General features: G+C 43.7%; 1 protein-coding gene across 1 annotated transcript in view; it reads right to left on the reverse strand.

Moving 5' to 3' along the window:
- ZNF598 (zinc finger protein 598, E3 ubiquitin ligase) overlaps positions 1-20,834 on the reverse strand; it is a 232,932-nt gene that overhangs the window by 178,579 nt on the left and 33,519 nt on the right. The window contains exons 5-7 of the mRNA XM_085629387.1: positions 12,597-12,814; positions 11,427-11,547; positions 9,662-10,167 (exon numbers count right to left, since the gene is read on the reverse strand). Coding sequence (XP_085485513.1) covers positions 9,662-10,167; positions 11,427-11,547; positions 12,597-12,814 — 845 coding nt within the window. The remainder of the gene's footprint in view (positions 1-9,661; positions 10,168-11,426; positions 11,548-12,596; positions 12,815-20,834) is intronic.

Consider the following 20,834-nt stretch of genomic DNA (forward strand, 5'->3'; position numbering starts at 1 on the left):
TAGAAAGTGATGTCCATGCATAGTGTATCTAAGTAAGATAATACTGCAACAAGTAAAGGAACCCGGGGAGGTGGGTGGGTGGGTGCATATAAATCTACAGCTTTATATGGCAAGAACAGATGCATACTGGGTAAGTAGTATTTTCCGTTCGAGGCATACGAGCTGTAGATCATCTGCGTTAGCATAGACTATATAGCATTTGTTTCTAAAGCGGTGGCTAAACTGTATCTGTTGCAGTGGTCTGAAATAGCGTTCTTAAAACAGCCTGGCCCACACAAGCTTGTTGTTTTGCTAACACATCTACACAATAGTGTTTTGTGAATGTGTGTGGTGTAGACCATGTTGCAGCTTTGCAAATGTCATTTAAGGGTATGTTCCCTAAAAATGCCTTGGAAGCCCCTATCTTGTGTGTAGAATGCGCTTTAGGGGGAACTGTTAAGGTGCGTTTAGCTTTGAGGTAGCATATTTGTATGCACTTAACTATCCATCGTTCAATACCTGTTTTTGAAATGGGGTTGCCCTTATGTGGTGGTGAAAAAACAACTAAGAGTGGTTTTGTCTTCCTAAAAGGTTTGGTTCTTTCAATGTAATACAGTATTGCTCTTTTTACATCTGATGTGTGAAGAGCACGTTCTGCTACTGAGTCTGGTTGAGAAAAAAAGACGGGTAACTCAACAGACTGGTTGAGATGAAAAGCAGAAACGACTTTGGGTAAAAATTTTGGGTTAGTCCCAAGAGCCACTTTATTTTGGTGAATTTTTTTTAAATGGTTCTTGCCTGGAGCTCACCAACTCTTCTAAGAGATGTGATGGCTATAAGGAAGGCTACTTTCCAAGTTAGTAATTGTAATTCACATCGGTGCATAGGCTCAAATGGTGAGCCCATTAGTCTTGTAAGGACTAGATTAAGATTACACATGGGAGAAGGTAGAAGTCGAGGAGGGATGATTCTTTTGAGTCCTTCCATAAAGGCTTCGATAGCGGGTAGGCAAAACAAAGACAAGTGTTGTCTGTTTTGTAGGTAAGCCGGTATAGTGGCAAGATATAATCGTATAGACGTATATGCTAAGTTAGCACATTGTAGGTGTAACAGATAGCAAATTATGTTTTGAGTTGAAGCATCCAGCGGATTGATTTGGTTTTTAGTACAATAAATTGCAAATCTTTTCCATTTTACTGCATAGCATGCTCTTGTGGTAGGACATCTAGCCTCTCTAATGACGTTCATGCAGTCTTATGGGAGATTAAGGTAGCCAAATTCTAAGACTTCAGGTGTCAGATCGCAAGGTTAAGTTGACTGGGATCTGGATGTCTTATCTCTCCATGGTTCTGTTGACGACTGAGCAGATCTGCAATTTGATTACTTACTCCTGGGAGATGTTCTGCAAGGAGATATATTTTTTGAGGTATGGCCCATCTCCAAATGCTTTGAGCTAGGTGCGATTGCCCCCCCGTTTTGTATGTAGTACATTGCAGTCATGTTGTATGTACGAACTAGGACAGCTTTGCCTACTAGATGTATCTGAAAAGCTTTCAATGCTAGAAAAATTGCTAGCAGCTCCAGATGGTTTATGTGGAGTTCTTTTTGTGGTAGAGTCCAAATGCCCTGAATGGTATGTGTTTGAAGATGAGCTCCCCAACCAGTAAGGGATGCGTCTGCTGTTAGCACGATCTGTGGAACCGGGTCGATGAATGGCTGCCCCTTGCAAAGGTTTTGTGTATTCCACCACTGCAGAGAGCGAGGAGTGCGGCCGTCCACCAACACCAGATCGTTTAACTGATCTTGAGCCTGGTTCTACTGACGTGCTAAGCATTCCTGTAGGGGACACATTTGGAGTCTTGCGTAAGGAACAATTAGAATGCAAGACGCCATCATTCCGATCAACTGCATAAACACTCGGGCTGGTAGTGAGTGTTGTGGTTGAAATTGCGATATTAGTGTTTGCATGTTGCGTATTCTGACTGTGTTGGGTACGCTAGAGCTTTGCGAGTGTCTATTGTAGCTCCTAGGTTCATCTGCAACCCTCCAACACGCAAGTGTGACTTGGTGAGGTTCACAGTGAACCTCCAAGTCGTGAAGTAGTTGAACTGTTTTGTGAGTGTGGTGTAGGCAGCTGTGTTGCGACTTGGCTTTTATTAGCCAGTCATTGTGAGAAAGTGGCTCTGTATATACTGTTCCCCAAATAGGTACAGTGTGTACAGAGTCCACAGTCCCCAGAGGTTTGGCAGAGGCTAAAGTTAGATATAACCTTACTCTAAAGTGGTAGCTTGGTCGAGCAGTAAGGCAGTATCAGAGGACAGTGTAAAGCTTTTTTTGTACACACTCAGTCAGCAAATGGTCTCACACACTCAATAACTGAACTCTAGGCCAATGGTTTATATAAAAGAAAATATATGTCCGTTTTATTTTAGAACCAACAATAGGTATTGATATATACTTTTTCAGGATGAGAGGCTTTAGTTGAATACTTTTGCAATATGCAATTGACTTTCGTAGATAGTTACAGATTGTTGCAATAAGCAACACAATTTCAAACACAATAATACATTGAGCTCAATGGAAGTTTAAAGTTATTTGCAGTAGATTACTTTTCTAACTCCAGGACTGGATCCTAGATTCAGTCCTGGGACAGTTCTTGGAAACAAGTGAGTAAAGTCGACTTAGTTACTGTTGTGATTTTTAGGCAATATTTTGCCATTTTAAAAGTTGACACAGAAGAAATTTCATAGAAAAACAGTCAATGATTCCCTATGGGAGAAAATTGGGTTATCGGCTTTTGGGTAAGTACTCGACTGGCAGAGTTAAGGTTCTGGACACAAACTCAGGGGTCTCCCAGGGTCAGGTAAGTACAGTTGATACACCCTCAGAGGCACAGGGGCAGCCGGGTGCAGAGTGAGTTAGGCCCAATGTTATCTTATGGGAGGCAGGGGGGCCTTGGTTGGTGGCTGCTGACTAGCAGGCCACCCAGCTGTGGGAGCTGGGCTCCTGGTCACTTGCTCAGGGTAAATGGGGAAGTAGATAGGTATAGAGGTTACACTGCCAGGGCCACTCGGGCGGCTGGGTGCAGGGTGCTTTTGAGCCTTCAGGCGCTCAATGGATTTCAATGGGAAAGCTCCTGGTTGAACAAAGGCTGCACGCTCGGGGACGAAGATTCTTCAGGTGCCACCACCACTTCGAGAGGTAAGTTGGACAGTTGGAGGATAGGTAGGTACCCAGGAGTTGGGCACAGGGGGCCGCAGGGCACCGGGTGCAGGGGTGCCTTTTGGTGTTGGGAAATCTTACCCTCTGTTGATCGCGGTTGGGGGGGTACCTGGCTCTGAGGCTGCAGGCGTCGTCAGGAGCGTCGAGGTGAGTCCTTGGGTGCCAGATTTGGGGTCACAGTCGCCGGGGGGACGTCCTCGGGGTCTTTGTTTACTCCGGCACAGGCCAGGCTTGGCAGGTGCAGAGTGTGCAGGGTTCGCGGTTCCGGGCTGATGCCAGGGGTTAGAAGCTGGTTTTGAGCAGAGCCTCTGCTCATGGGAGTCCCGGGTGCTTAGAGCCAAAAGGTAGCCAGGTCCTCCGGGGTTTGTGAGGTTGCTGGCCACAAGAGGTGCCGGGATGTATCAGGAGCAGGTTCGAGGGTCGACAGGCCGGTAGGGCTGGGGCCAAAGCAGTTGGTGTCTTCCTCTTCTTAGCAGCTGCACGGCAGGCCTTCTTTCTTCTTGCTCTTCTTTGTTTTTTCGGAATCTGGAATCTAAGGAAGGAAGGTTCAGGGGGCCCCTAAATACTAGATTTAGGGGTGTTACAGGTAGGTAAAGGGCAGGGACCAATCGGTCCCTGCCCCGGGGTGAGTACACCCCCTATCTTGCCACTCTCCTGTGGGAGGGTGGCAGTAGCCTAGTCCTGATTGGGCAGGGGCTCCTATCTTCAAGATGGCGAGCGCCCGGAGATGTGCTTCACCTCGCCTCCCCCACCGGAGGGGTGGGGTTGGCAGGCTGGTACATCCCCTGTCCTTATTTGGGGTTTCCGGCCAGGCTTCTTGCCAGAGTGGGGGCAGCAAGTGGCCTGGGGAAGCTCACAGAGGCGACATGTCTTTGAAGCTTCCCCCTGTCCAACCTGGGGGAGGAGACCTAGCACCTCGCCCAAGATGTGCAATGTTGCAGGCCCAGGAGAGCGGGGGCTTTCCTACCCAGGGGTCCAGCCCAGGGGTCCAGCCTAGGCAGCCTCCCAGACCAGACGTGGATTGTAGGTTAAGTTTCAGGGGGCATCTCTAAGATGCCCTCTGTGGTGCTTTGTACATTAAATCCTACACACTGGCATCAGTGCGGGTTTAATGTGCTGAGAAGTTGGATACCAAACTTCTCAGTCTTCAGTGTTGCCATTATGGTGCTGTGGAGTTCGTGTTTGACGAGCTCTCAGCACCATGTACTCTTAAATGGCAGCACTGCACTTACAGTGCCCAGGAATGGACCTGGGTACTGTAGGGGCACAGGATTCATGCTCCTGTGCCCACACCACTGGCATAGGACACCCAGCTAGAGGGGTGGCTGATGTATGCCAGGGTAGTGTAGGTGGTGGGCTTGGCACCCAGGGATGTGTGCCATGTCGACTCTTTATTTTGTCTTGTACCCAGACACTCAGCCTGCAAGGGCAGTGTGTGTGTGTTAGGGTACAGGGCCTCTAAGGGTGGCACAATGAGTGCTGCAGCCCTTAGAGGCCTTCCCTGGTCACAGGGTCCTGGGTACCTAGGGTACCATTTACCAGGGGCTGACATGTGGCCAGGGTTTGCCAATTTGGGTTTGAGGTTTTTAGGAAAGGAACATAGGCCCTGGGCACCTGATTGGCAGGAGTCCAGGGCACACTCAGTCAAAGTACATTCAGTAATTCAGCAAAAAGTGGGGGCATACCATGCAAGAAAGATGGTGCTTTCTCACAGTGGTCCCAGTAAAGGAAGACATGAATGTGTTGTCTTCTTAAATGAGCTGCTACTACTGCTAGGCACTCGGTGAACACTCTTTACTGCTGTAGTGACCCCGAATGGGAGGACTTTGAATTGGTAGTGTTGTTCGTCCACCATGAACCTGAGATATGTTCTGTGAGCCGTGTGAATGGGAATATGAAAGTAGGCGTCCTTTAAATCTAGAGTGGAAAGAAAGTCGCCTTGCTGAAGCAATGGGAGCACCTGTTGTAGGGTGACCATGTGGAAGTGGTCCGATTGAATGTAGAGGTTTAGCTGTCTGAGGTCCAGTATGGGCCTGAGAGAGCCGTCATTCTTGGGAATCAAAATGTATAGGGAGTACACTCCTGTTCCTTGATGATGTAAGGGGACTGGTTCTTTTGCACGTTTGTGTAACAGAGAGAGGACCACTTGTTTTAACAGGGTGAGATGTTCTGGTGACATTGCCCGCTCTCTCGGAAAGATTGTTGGTGGAGTGCCGGTAAGTTCCAGGCAATAACCATTTTGAATAATTTGTATTACCCACTTGTCTGAGGTGATTGAATTCCAGACAGGTATGAACTGTGAGAGACGTCCGCAGACAGGAGTGGAGTGGTCAGGGGGTAGTGAGGGAAGTCACTGTTTGTTGGCAGCGGCAGTGCGGTGGAGTTACCTCTTCCTCTGTCCTTGTTATTGTTTCCTCTGTAACCTCCTGGAAAATAGCCTCTTGAGGGGCTAGATTGTTTGTTCCCCTTGTAAGAGGAGGAGGTATTTTCTGAGGAGTGTTTTTGAGCCACCCCTATAGAAGGAGCGACGAAAGGAACCCCTGGTAGAAGATAATTGTAGGGCTCCCGTGCATTTTGCCGTGTCAGTATCTTTTTTCATTTTTTTTAATGAAGTATCTACTGTTGGCCCGAAAAGATGTTCTCTATCGAAGGGCTGATTAAGTATGGAGGATTGTACCTCCTGCTTGAATCTGGAGATTTGAAGCCAGGGGTGTCTCCACAGGAGTATGATAGTGTTGATAGCACGCGAAGATGTGTCTGCTTCATCTAAGGCGCAATTTATGTAAGTGTTTGTGATGAGCTTCCGTCCCTGAAAGAGGTAGTTAGCTTTGGCAAATGTTGTAGAAGTTATTCTAATTCATCATAATGTGCCCTGTCGTAACGTGTCAATAGAGCTTGAGCATTGGCAATACACCAAGAGTTGCCGGCCTGGAAAGCTACCCTTTTGCCTGAGGCATCGATACATTTTGACTCCTTATCAGGAGGAGGAGCGTCACCGGTTTGAGAGTTAGCTCTCTAGCGGGCATTAGGCACAACAAGAGAGTCTAGTGGTAACTGACCTTTTATGTATACAGGGTCTGTAGGTGTTGTCATCAGGTGGGGAAAGCCTAGAGGGATATAGATCAGGGTAATTTGGTACATCTAGAGCCTTATCATAATCATCCCATGGGTCAGTGTCGTGTGGTATGTCTGGGTCTTGCGGGATATGATGATGATCATCATCCCCAATGCCATTCCCATCATTGAAATAGTCATCCTGTAAGCCAGGGGACCTTGGAAGTGGTGAGTCTGATGGAGTGATGTTTGGAATAGGAGGAAGAGATAGAGGAATATAAGGGGGAGAAGGGTTGGTACCCATGTCTCTTTTTTGCTTAAGAGGTATAAGGGCCTCTTCTGGGAGGTCTAACTTCCGTTTCTCTGGAAGAGTAACCATAAAGTGTCCAGTGTTGGGGATCAATACTGAGATTTTTTCTGTTTTGGATCCAGAGGTGGATCTTCAGATGGAAGTTCTTTGGATGGAGTCTCTGTTCCTTTCGGAGTGGATTTCGGCATCGAAGATTTTTGTTCAGTCTTTGGGTGCAGAGTGTTTGGAATGTAGTTCTTTAGTTTTAGCCGGTTTAGGCTGTGTATCCTTAGGAGTGGTTTGCTTCGACTCCGAACTTTTCAGCGCGGAGGCTGTCGGCTCCAAGCTTTTAGGTGTTGAGCATTTCGGCTCCGTGGATTTCGGCTTCAACGACTTCGGTTCTGGCTCTTTTTGTTTGGAGGGTTTCAGCTCCGAGGCTTTCGGTGTCAAAGATATACTCGGTACCGATGACGTGGGAGGAGTTCCATGTTTGTCCTTATGTTTCGATGCCATAGGTGTTGGTTCTGCACTGGACTGGGATCAGCTCGAGCCCGATATGTAAGGCTTGTGTTTGTGTTTCATAGCCACGCCGGAGGACGGGGCATCTGAAACCTTTTCTCTGTGTCGACCCAAGGGCGAGGGTGATACCAGAGCCTTTTCCTTAGCCTGAGTGGGCACACGGGGGTCTGTACTCACGATCCGTTGAGCCGGAGTGACGTTCAGGTCTTCTTCCATGTCGGAGTCGCTTCGGACACGGAGACCAGTTCTTCTTCTTCGCCTTCTGCGGCACAACTGTGTTCTGGTCCATCGCCGAAGATGTCCGGTACTGAGCTGCTGCCGCGTTGCATCTTGTGGTGTCGAGCCTGATGATCACAGATGGTCTTCTTCGATCAGAATGATCGACACGCTTCGCAGGATGATTCTTCGTGTTCCGGGGATAGGCACAGGTTGCAGACCTCGTGCAAGTCGGTGCGCGGAAATTTAGCACAACACCCGGGGCATAGCTTGTACGGAGTCCGTTCCATCGACTGCTGGCGTGGTCGGCACGGGTAGGCCCGACAGCCCACCTCGAAGTTCTCGATCGAAGGTTTTCACAATTAAGACGATAGGCGACGAATGGGAAACCGTGAAAGACAATACCGTAGAGGATTGCGCGTCGAAGTGGTTCGAGAATGATACCAAACCAGAGCGCAGCAATACACATTCAAACCCGATGGGGGAAAAAAACAATCTAAGGATGGAGTTGATGCCCATGCGCACTATCACTGAAAGGAGGAGTCACCTACCTTGTGACTACAAAGACTTCTTTGAAGAAAAACAAAGTGCAAACATCCGAGCCCAACACCAGATGGTGATCTATGCTAACACATATGATCTATGCCTCGAACAAGCCTGTTATTTAAAGATAATTTGGTTTCATGAAAATGGTAAATGTCTGGCTGTCAGAATTTATTTTATTTATCCAAAATAAAAATGTTGCACTTGGCAGCTGTGGGCAAGTTGACGTTTATGATTAAAATGGGTAGATTTCCAAAAATAATAATAAAACTGTTATTCGAGTGATATTTCAAACAAAGTTCAAGAGGGTTTGCTATTATTTAGAACTTTAAAAAAGTTAAAACCTAAGCTCTCTGCATCTTAGTATAACATAGGAACTAAATGACAACAAAAGAAATATCTGCAGTCTTCAATAGAAAAACATCATAAATCCAGCACGCCTTATTGTCCTAAAAAAACACACACAAAAGCGCAGTCAAAAGACTGCAACTTTCAAGGATGGCTGCTAATAACAAACCATCCCTATGTCTAAGAACAAAAATTGCATTATTCTGCGCATCAAACACTGCTCCAACCCCTTCCCCCTTGTTTCCATTGCTTAAGCTGTACAGATACTGACTGACATAAATGAATATAGATTTAAAGAAATGACAAATTCAGGCTCCTTACTGGCAACCCCAAAACCCATGCTGCAAATCCTGAAGTCACACCCAACAAACCTAACTCTGGCTCTCCCTTTTAACCTCGAACATAGAGAACGACCTCTCTTGGCATTTCACCTGCCTTTGATACCCTTGACAACATAGGATTTCTTAACTTCACACAGTGCCACACAGAACTGCTTCATCTGACATCTCTGGCAAAACACTATTCACCTATTTTCTGCCCGTTCCATTCTTCTGCAGGGTTCCACAGGGATTCATCTTTACTTGCCTTACATGATAATAAACCTGTACACAGAAGTGCTGCCCAGACAATAACACATTAATAGGAAGCATTATGCTGATGAAAGCAAATATTTGTTGTGTTGTCTGCCAATAACACCCCAAACTTTAGTTTCATCCTCGATATCATTATCCAAGAGAGGCTCAGAAATATGAACTTTATGTCTTCCTTGCCTTCAGACATCCTCCACTAAAGGCCTAAGTTTTCTCGTTGACCCCTCATTGTCTTTCAAGGCCCATATCAAAGAGCAAAGAACAGACAGCATGCTTCCAGCTTACATTAGAGTGCAATATCAAGCTGGACTCTATCAGATCTTGGTAATATGAGCAGTAAATCTGTTTAATTCTGAGGTCTGCAAAATTATATTAAAATATTGGTTTACATTTTCCAACGTAGCTTGGTAACCACTGACTGCAAAGGCCTCATAATACCCCAAACCTTCCCCTGGATGCACCTACCAACAAGCCTCTCCAATGCATCGCCCAAACCTCCCACTGCCTACCTGGTCTCCTTAGCATCCACAAATGCATAAATCCTTACCACCTGCATATGCATCCCCAGCACCGCATAATACACGTAGTCCCTCCTTCGTGTACACCCATTACAACATCACATACATCACTAGCCATCTCTCAGGTTTATCTCCTTCATTCACATCCCTCCAATCTTTCCAGCAAGAATGCCACAACCACCCCCAACATCCTTGTTCAAAACCACTGCTGAGCTTTTTCTTAATTCTTTCGTGTTCCTCCCCTCAGCCCCCATGTTCATCTCACTGTAAACCCTAAATATAGATTAATCATCTGGTAAACATCATGTACAACGTGCCGAGCTCTATCAAACTAGACATCTAGCATGATCAGCTTAAATTCAACAGAATAGGAAAAAACCAACCTGTAGCTTCATCCTCTGGTTTATGGGCTTTCTTTGTGATACGACCCTCCTCGACATCCATGCAGTCAGCTCTTCTGTGCTTGATGACATTTTTATCCTCTAATGTTTTTCTCTCTTCTTGTCGCCTTCCTCCCAATGCACGTTCATCATTCTCTTCCCGTGGCCTTCTCTCCTCCTGCTTTCGTGATGCCCGCACATCTCTCTCGTCTATTAGCCTTCTCTCGTCTTGATGGTTTAACGGTTTGATATCTTTATTGTCATTCGGTATCCTATCTTCTGCCCGTCTTGAAGATCGAGCTTCTTTATCTTCTACAGTTCTTCTCTCTTCCGCTCTTCTCTCTTCTGGTCTTCTAAATGTCCTCTCATCTTTATCTTCCTGTGTTCTCCTCTCTTCTTGTCGCCGTGCAGGCCTTCCATTTTTATCATCCACGGGCCTTCTCTCCTCTTGCCTACTCGCTGCTAATGATGCCCTAACAGCAGCTGCAATATCTGGATTCTCTTCTTCCCTATGGAAAGAAATAAACTGTTTATATTACGTATAATTTTGAAAGACTAATTGGTATCGTTCTCTATGGACCAATGAATGAAAACTCTTCAACAACAAAGCTGCTTTTACTAGCTTTGACAACTGCATGTTAAAGAAACTAAGTTCACAAGGCTAAAATTTGCCTCGCCTCCAAAGTCACAATTATTTAATTTTACACATTAAAAGCAACAGCAAATATTTGATATGATCACGTACTAGACTGTTGGAAATTCCAACTTCGCCAGGTTGCTTTGAAAGTTTCAGTTAGAGTATCCATACAGAGTATGTGAAACGTAAAGCTTCAAGCACAGTCAATAACACAACTGTTGCTTACCGGACAAGACTAAACAAGTTACCAACAAATAGTGTAGTAATGCGAACCACTAGATGGCATGATTATGTACAGCATGTGAAATTTACAATTTGTTTCACACATCATAACAACTGTATTCCATTATTTTTCAAGCATTTGCAGCACCACAACAGTCAGCCCATTCTCAATTTTGTCTTTCGGAGGCTCTAATTTCGCAGATTCAGGAAATGTTTTCCAGGCGATTACATACAAACTCTTTCATGTCAATGCATTATTGCTGTGGGTGTAATAAATAAACCTTTAAAAACAAAAGATTGCTCAGCAATTTAACTGCATGATTGCATATGGGTGCTTCAAGATTGAAGTAGTTTTCTTTATGCATCTGGTTAGAGAGTGGTACCCCGAAACCAGTACCAGGATGCTTGTTTCCGGTCCAGGGAAGACCTGGCTTGGCAGTTCGGGCTGGACTTTTCCCATGAGGCACAGGGTCAAGATTGATTTGTATATGGCTGGGTCTGAACTGGGGTGGCGAAGTGAGATAAAGAGCGATGATGGATTCAACCCAGATCTGTGTCTGGGGGTGAGTGTCTGAAAAGTTTCAGCGCTCCGTCCATCATCTCCTTGTGATTGCTTTGGGCTCAATTTTACCCTTTTTTCAGTAGAGTTACCATTAAGCACAGAGCTTTGCATTACTGCATTTCTAAATCTACACTAGTATTAAAAATATATTCTGAAACACTTTTCTGCAAAGAAATTCTGCAACTCTTCGAGTCTTCATATAGGCTGTATGGTGTTTTTATGTTTAATATGTCTTTTGAAAATGAATATATTAATATTGTAAAGTGCTTTGTCATATCCCTAAGTTTATGGGGCAGTATATAGGATGATGGGAGAAACATGGTTTCACCAAGAGTTTTTTTGCTTACCTTTTGTACCTCCAACTCCCTCTTTTGTTCTGTTGTACACCTCTGTTTCCTCCACGAGCAGACCTCCCTCCAAGTCTGTTAAACCGATCAGCTTCCTCGTAATCCTCCCCACCTACAACACCTGAAAGAGATGTGCTTTCTTTACTAAAAAGTTACAATTGCATCGACACACAACTCAAGGCAAAGACGCACACAACCCTTCTATCCTGAAACATGCAACGAATGATGGCTGTAACCATACAAGTTACTGGAATATATTAAGGGCCTTTCAGGTGTATAATTTGGCAGTCTGTGCTACAGTGATACAGTCTACTTGAGGAATTTTTGTAAAATGGGTTGATATATAGAGAAAATCTTGTATATTTTGATACAAAAAGTTATTATACGTCTACATTTTTAGCAACTTAAGAAATATCAGCACTGGTATGCCCAACTAGCGACCAGTTGAAAAGAATGGTACAATTACATTTAACTTTACCAGAAGTGGCAAACAGTCACCAATAGGGACCCATGAACAAGATCTCATAGGAAAATATTATGGTTTTTAACTTGATGCTTATCTACAAAATGTAAAATTATCCTATTTGTTTATTCAAGATAAACTTACTCCGGGTGAAATTTCAACAACAGTAATTCCAAGTGTCTCAGAGACCCAAATTACTGGGTCCACAAATCCAGAACCGATGATGCTAGGCTCTGAAACACTGAACCTCCCTTTCATGCTGTGGGTTACAGGGGTTGCACATAGCATGGTTTTTGCCCGACCCCGGCAGCCTAACATGACGAAGAAGATAATGCTCCCCCTTACAAGTTTAAACCTGCCCTGACTTTTAACTTAGTCACCCTCGTAGAGACAAGCCCTTTTCTACACAGTACGCCAGGCTCAAGAGTCACTGACCTAAAAATCTAGAACTCGAAATTAGTTCACTGTGCGTATTTAACCACATTTAGGAACTGCCTCAATGATGAAGCATGCCTCATAGAATGGATGACATTGATGAAAACATACTGTAGTAAGGTAAAGCATATGTTCAAAAACACCTGTAACTTAGTTTGGTGGTACAGGGCCAGGTTATTGTTTAGGTTATTCACTGCTCATTAGTACACATACCTGTGTAGACGTTCTAAACACATAACTTACCTTTATGCATTGAACAACAAGGATCATACCTTCGTTCCGTCGCAGGTGTCGGGAGGGGTAGTTGAACTGTAGATCAATCTGCCTATTCTGCCGGGCCTCAGCACGGTTCTTGCTGTGGCAGCTGGTTTTGTGTGCTTTGTAGTCTATTTCACTCCGGAAGGCATGTGTAAACTGTTCAGTGCTGCAGCTTCCCTCGTCGCACAGAAAATGGGCTTCTCTGAAATGTTCGCGAAGGTAATCATAATCGCTGAAAAGGGACAAATTCAATAGTTATTTCAAAATAACCTCAGATCTAAGATGTATCTAACACAGGTAAGAAATAATAGAAATAGAAAAGTTACTTTCTTGTAACTTTCATCTAGCCTCGATTCAAGTACTGTGGATACTCCTGCCATCTAGAGTTTAGGATCGAAGATAGCTCTCTGGAGACCTTAATCAAGGAATTCCACAGCACTATCAAGCCACTAACAGAGAATGGTGTTTACATAGCTTCAATGGGGAATGCCGGCTCTTTTGCTTTAAAGTTTCCATGCATAAGCCGAAAAAACATCTTTAGCCAAAGATAGGTCACTATACATATAGCTTTGCAAATCCTTCAAAGGTCTTTAACAATCAAATTTGAGTTTAGGCCTATTTTTGATAGCATTCTGGCCAATACATCCATTTAAAGTATAAAACGTATTGCATGCCTCCCTCTACCTTGAAATGGGTCAGAGAACAGCAACGGGAGAGGACGACGACTGTTGGCAACTTTCAGGTGTTTAGAGTTGAAAAAATTGTTACAGAAACTGCTGTTAAAAAAAAATAACATCTGGATGATTCTGAGATCTTGTGTCGTGTCGTTCCTAGGAGTGCCCCAGGACCTGCGTGTTTTGGATGACCTAAACTGAGGGCTTGGTGTCCCAACTGCTTCCGCACACCCCCACAGGATTTGTCAGCCGTTAGACCAGCTAGCTCTACAGTGCCACTACCACCCCCCTGTATTCTACCAGTGGTGTAGGTAGTCTCTGGCAACCACTGAACATGACAACCCTGATTCCTCAGGGATCGTGGAAAACAGTACAGTACGTTTCGTTCAGACACTCATGCTTGCTTTCTCTCAGAAAACACACAGGATGCAGATTAGGACGTTTCAATAGGATTTTATTGGTCCAGCGACAGCCTTGTGTAAAACTTTTGTGCTGCGACAAGCAGGAGACAGAAGCATACAAAAGAGATTGCTAGTACCAATATAGTGAATAGTAGGTACAGTTCTACCATAGTGCTAATAAGATGAACAGAAACAGTTCAGATAAAAACAGTAGCACTTGCATATTCCTAAAATGTGCGCACCAAGTAATTTGCTAAAATGTACGTAGCCTAACCTGGATGTGTAGGTGTATGCGTGTATCTGTAGCCAAGAAACCCCTAGGGAAGAACCAGCCTCCTCACCTGATGGTTGGGAATGAAGGACCGCATCTGAGTTGAGGATGACAATGCGCAAGGGATGTCAGACCGCTGCTTGCCGGAGACTCGGCATGCAGGACCCCCGTCTCTGCTTGGAAGGAATTCTCCTCCAATTTGTAGGGGGGAGTGAGAGTCTTTTATACTAAAGTGATCACTCCAGGGTTTTTTCTAGAATCAATAGGTTTTTAAAACAACCAAGGATGTTTTGAAAACAATCAAATGTTTTGAAAACAATCACCAATGCTTTTCTAAACAAGTGTGATCATGCACAGCTAGCTGTTGGCCAAGGATGAAAAAAGTGGTGACCCTTATACAGAATTAATCTGCCATGCCTGGGGACATGTTTATGTACGTCAGGTACAGGGATTTTGATAGAATACCTAGAGCCTGGTGTCGAGGAGACAGGATCAAGCTACTAGGTAAAAGGTCACCTGTTTACAATCGTTATTGTCGTGGGGATGGGACAATGTATGTAAAAATAGGTATACATGACAGGACTATCCTAAAGGACATGACACTTGTGTTGTGGGCCAGTCAGCAGCCAAAAATCTGGTGGTTGGGACTTCACCTTTATATACTCCATTGCCTTTTATGAGACAGAATGCTAATGCAAATATGGGATTGTAAAATGTCCTGGCAGCATAGTTTACTATTATAGTAACTTGCCACTTTTTTTTTTCTTTCTATATTACATTCCCAAATTATACCTTTCCTTTGTCATCAATTACTTAATATCTATAGAAGCAAAGATGAAGAAAAGACCACACTTTTCTATAAGATGTTTGACAAGGTGTATATTGTATGTCTGGGCCGGAGGCTCAGATTATGGATTTCTCTTTCCACTATATTTCTCTCAGCAGCCCAACAAAAACTGTCAACATGAATAGATGACATATCCCATGAGTCTTTTAGAACTTATAACCTTATCAACCAATAACAGTGCTTCATGCACTGCAAAGCCATATAAAATGCTATGGAAAGCATTATTATATGAAAATTCTACAAATAGGAGAAACAAATAACTTGAGTTTCATTAAAAAAAGAAAAGAAAATCATACATATGCTCCAAGCTTTGATCAAATTGCTCATTTTCTCAATTGCCTGGGGAAGATGGCCATAAGATAGTCTATTCAATTCCTGGTGCCTTACACAAGGCTCCCTAAAAAAGTGTGAGGTATTTAGTTCATCTATCAAAATCGATGGGATGAAGGAACCCAGGAAGACAAAACACACCGTGTAAGAAACACTGAGCCATTTTTTCACGTTGTTTAAGGTGAAGAATGGGTCATCTTTGAAAAAGTGTCTACTGCAACCATTATCACAGACTAGCCTCCTTAAAGTGGACAATCTAGAGAAACCAGATGACAATTCAGGGGCTACTGTTAAGGACTACAGATATCAGAATGCCTTTGCACATGCAGATTTATGCTGAGCACACACTGAACAGACAAGAACAAAAGTGCTGAACATCAGAATGTACAGGGGGCCCCCAAAAGGTCAAAATAGTACATCCAAAAGTAGTCTTCACTCCTCTATGACCAGAGATGGCAGAGAAATGACACATTTTCATAACAACCAACTGCGCTTCCATAGTGGGAACATAAATAGGTTTTTGGCTGAAATACAATTCGTTGTGTTCAATTAGATCGGTCTTTATAAAAAAAAGATCTTCAGTTCCTTCAAATCCATCTGTTTTCCAATCACCTTACCATTGTCTAAGAAGCAGTGAACTGCTTCATCCACTGGCTATGAGGAAATTACAGGCCGATCATAAGTGAGTGAGAATTCTGGATAACAAAAAGATACGGTATCTCCAAGCATATTCTTTGTACCAGGAATGTAAGTCATAACGAACAACAACAAAAAAAATGCTGGAGTAGTAATGAAGGTTTCGCAAGTGCTGCAAATCCTGATGGCCTGTTCAAACTTCAAATGGTTCTCTAGTATGCGTCTCCATTCAGATAAGCCCACTTCGTGGCTAAAAGTCCTGAACAGTTCTGTTCAGGTTATTAAAAACCCAGTAGAAGCCAGGGAATAATTTATAATTATGATTACGGGGAGAACCCCCTTGGGCAAAGGTCACTCCCCTTGGATACTTTTTTTGTTTTTTAATCCCGTTCCACCAGGGATTGTTTTCTTGTTTGGAGAGCGACCCCTTGGGAAGAGAATTTTTTTTCGTTATTCCCCCTCCCCAGAGGGTAAGATAAGCAGTTTGTAGGACAATCTGCCCTTTGTGGGGACAAAAGCCCACTAGCCAAGAGTGAGTTATGTTTTTAAGGGGAGGGACCCCATAGGGAAGGCTCACTCTCCTTGGGGGGCCATATTTATGGGGGGCCATGTTTATTTTTTATAATAATAGTGTCAATTCTCAGGCAACTATCCTTATAACTTTAAATCCTGTATATATCACAATAAGGCTCAATACATACAATTTATTAAAATTTCATCAATGTTTTTAATGGACTCCACAACCTATAATATCTATGTACAATTGCAAAAAATATCTTGTATCATTCACTCAGTCACACCACTCCATACTCTTGACAACATATCAAAGCTGTGAGGCATCTGTGTCTTTTTTTTCAATATTATTGATACATATAACATACACAGACTGGAAGTCTGATTGTGCAAACCTATAACAATTATAATACACATCTTGTTTCTTCCATTATTTAATACTCTTCTATGGTCAGAGTATACAGTATGCTCCAGCTTTCTTCATCTATTTAATATTTTTAGTATCTATTGGGTACTGCATTGATCTCCTATTCTCTATGTGCATTTCGGCTAATAAGCCTTCCTCAGGAGAACCATATAAAAATCGGAGTCTTGGAGAATTTTAATGTCCATTCAAGCAGCTGTCTAACTGCCCGTTTCTTGCATGGGCTACCGTATTTTTAGGTCTCACCTAGGCAGCGCGCATGCGCTACTCTAGGAGATGACCTTTAGAAATTGGTCAGCTCTTTTTCAGTACTCGTGCTTGTGCTGGCATCCAACTTGCGGGAGCGAGCAGCGGCGCACGCGCTAATTGAAAACATATGGTCTGCGCGCCGCTGCTCACTCTTGCAAGGGGCATGCCAGCACGAGTGCTTGTAAAGAGCTGTTAGCATCTTGTGACAAGGTCTCTCAACTCCCCCCCCTAGCACTAGGATTGCTGCAGTGCCCTTAGGGCTTGATCATGTGATGACAGCTCTCAACTCCTCCCCTAGCTCCGGGATCGCTTCAAGTTTCTTGGAGCTTGTTCAGCTGTGGCAATGTACGTGTATACAATGTGTGGGAATAATTGAATACATCTGAAAGTGTCTCTGACTGTTGAACAGCTTTGAGAGTCTTCTAATAACAAGCTCCTTTGAAAGAGAGGCTGCCGTTTGATTATGCCATAAACTTTGTCCTTGAGTGTCCAACCTTTTAGGTATTAAGGGTGCATTTGCCTTTGAGACTGCAGTTTCGGTTGCCTTGAATGTGAAACCTGCTTTTAAAAACTAGTAGGTGGGTGGGAGATGAGCTACTTGTCTCTGTGTTCTACCGTAAATTAGAGTTTCCCTTTTTTATTGCTAATTGTTTCATTGAGCTTTTAGGCGCATCGTATGAATGTACCATTCATTCTAGCAGAGACCACCGTTGCGCGACAGAATGCTTTTGCAAACATAAATAACGCTAATACCAGACGGCTTATTGCCGCCCATGCTGTCTTCGCGGCCTGTCTGCTCATCGGAAGATGGGTTGGGAGAGACCAAATGCCAGCAAGAAAGAGGTGTCAACCACAGCCCAACCCCAATAATTCGGAAACTATTAAACTCGCATGGGAACATGCTCCCCAGAAACAGATGACCCGTCCAAGATTCAAAGGGGTAAATTTAACTTGAAGGATCCTTTTAAACAGCACGTGAAGCTTCCTGACCTATTCAGTGCAGTGGTACAGCTCAGTCTGGTGTGATATCTGAGGCTTTTTAGTGGCTGATGGTTTATCTAGAAGGAGGGGGCCCCTGCGCTGCTATCGTCTGTGGTAAAGAAAATGTAATCACCCAATACTGAAAATGTAAAGTTCAAACCATTTGAAATATTTATGCTGAAAACAATACTATTTGGTTCCGAGTCAGTGAAGGAAGCGAACCTTTCATCCCCGTCCCTCCCACTACTAGACCATTACATGTATGACGCCACCTCCGGCACACATGTACGCACTCTATCATTCTTTAAGAATGAGTCTAGCACGATTAATTGGCAACCAAACTATTTATCAGCTGTGCCCCATATTTCTATTTATTTCTAAGACTGGAACAATATAGAGGACACCTAGTTCCAAGGGGAAACCGAACGCTTTACATTATACCGGAAACATCTTCGGTATAACCTGTACATAGGACCACTGTGTACGATCTGGTTTAAAACCCAGCACACAAACTACAACGCAATTGGACGAAGGGGGTTACATGTAATTAGGACTGTAGTAGATCGGACACCATGTCTTCATTAGACAAACTTAAAAAGTTAAAGTGTTTTACTCGAATCAAACATTTTTGGGCAATTGCCGAGGATGCTAAAGAGCACCCGACACATCTCTGGTCATCCACTGGTGTGCTGCATAGACCGTTTCGTATACAGCTAAACGGGCCTCTTTCCGGACAAATATATATGATTCCATTCTATTAGAAAGATTACATAGATATTGTTATGCAAATAAATTAGGGGATAAGTTCGAAAGTCTAAAATGTTACTGTGCAAACAAAAAGCTACTATTTAAAGTTTAAATATCATGTGTCGAGAAGGACATTATGCAAACATTTTGAACGCTTGGTTATTGGTTATGCCGACATGCCTGTATCTCTCCAAATCAATTTGCTAACTTGGTGTAATCGCCTGAGAAGGGCTTCAACGTTGTTTCAAAACTTCCCTCCTCCCTTCCCCCCGTCTTTCCCCACCTCTGGGAGATGGTTGATAGACTCTTCTAATGACAAAAGAGAATCATAACTAACCCCCTTTCCCCCAGCCATGTCACTTAAGTTAGGAAATCCGAATCTGCATCAACAGTCTAGAGAGGATATAGTGATGCTATAAATATGCAGAGGGAAACCAAAATCGACATCATGTCTGTGCAGACAGGAAACAGAGGGAAGCCAGCAACGCTACGGCATCACTAAAACCACCTCCAACATTTGCGTCATTAATAGCACCAGTAGTGTGGAGAACACTGACAAATACAGTCATACATTTACTGAATTTGCCTTTCTACTCCTATTTAAGCATATATGCTTGTAATACACGGATTTACTTCAATATGAGGGAGCGGTACTCTTTTGCGTTCTTCAAGCTTTCAGTACCATTTTGAACTCTTGGAGAGGTGGATGTCTGAATGTTTTTTGGTAGGGTGTTACAGTGGTGAGGGCCTATTAGTGATCCGAACCTGGAGGTGGCTTAGGGTGGAAAAAGTTCTGGTTAGTTGGTCGTAAATTCTTGGTAAGAGTGTAGACAGTATGTTAGACAGTAGTTAGTTGCTGTGCCATTTACTGATTTGAATACAAGTGTCAGGAGATTTAGTATGGTACTTTTTTTGGCAGAGAGCCAACCAGATAAGTGACTGTATGGTGGAGTGGGAATATGCCTATATAGATGGTACAAAGCTCTTGTTGCAAAGTTTTGGACCTTGTTGAGTGGTGCAAAAATAACTGAGGGAGGCCCATTAGAATAACTGTTCCAATACCCCTACAGCGTAGCTAGAAATAGTTCAGCAGGTGCTATTCCACTGGGACAAAGGGCTGTGAAGGAATCACTTCATCCCAATTAGAAACCGTTTATTACTACCAAAATTGGTAATGGGTTCCAATTTCATGGTTTGCATTACTGCGAAGCACTGCCTTGCTACGCTCCTATAGTCAAACCTGCTGAGTACTAATGAGTTACTCCGTCTTGAATGGAATGAGAGAGCTGATTTCTTGAATTTAAAACAATCCATATCAACCTGCAGTTACTCTGTGTTGGTTATGTAGTGATTAGCTTTCGTTAATTGACTTGAATTGACTTGAGCCACGAGGTTTCTGGACGAAGGGGTAATTTTGAAAGCACTGCTGAGGGAAGTAGATGGTGTCCAAATGATAGGTGCTGGATAAGGTTGGAAAGCACAGGATTTTAAATTTTGGAGGTCCTGAACACAACGAAGGAGGATGCCTAGATGCCCATCAGGGCCAGCCGCCACTGCCTCCGCATTTTGCTTCACACTCTTTTCTTGTCCCTCCTACACTGCTGCTCCTCACACTCCACCCTGTCTCGGTAATGTTCCTCTCCACGCCTGCCACTACCTTCTTGCGTCATGCTAATCTCGTCTTTCCTTACTCTTCCTCACTTTATTATCTCTCACTGACTGACTCTCTCGCTGACTGACTGACTCACTGTCTGACTCTCTCTCTCTCTCTCACTCTCTCTCTCTCTCTCTCTCTCACTGACTGACTCTCACTCACTGACTGACACTCACCGACTGTTATACAGGTACTATTTCCCAACCTTCACCCTCTTACTTATGCCCCCTAACAAAAAAAACATAAGCAACCATTGGGACAGGCAGATAGAAGTTGCCAGCATTAAAAGGACAAAAAAATCTCAAGACATTATTTATTGTTAATACTTTTTTAATATGGTTGTTCAGTTGTACAGAATGCTTGCTTGGTCATATAATACAAGGTAACAAAAAATGCTTCCGACACTTCTTTATTATAACTTTTCAGCATGCTGCAGACTTCTGTACAGCACTGCTTAAAGACATAGGCAAAGTCAATATCTCTAGCTAAACACTTATAAGGTCCCAAAGGCGAGACCTATTGGCT

This window comes from Triturus cristatus, chromosome 10 (assembly GCF_964204655.1).
Source record: "Triturus cristatus chromosome 10, aTriCri1.1, whole genome shotgun sequence".
Taxonomy (NCBI): domain Eukaryota; kingdom Metazoa; phylum Chordata; class Amphibia; order Caudata; family Salamandridae; genus Triturus; species Triturus cristatus.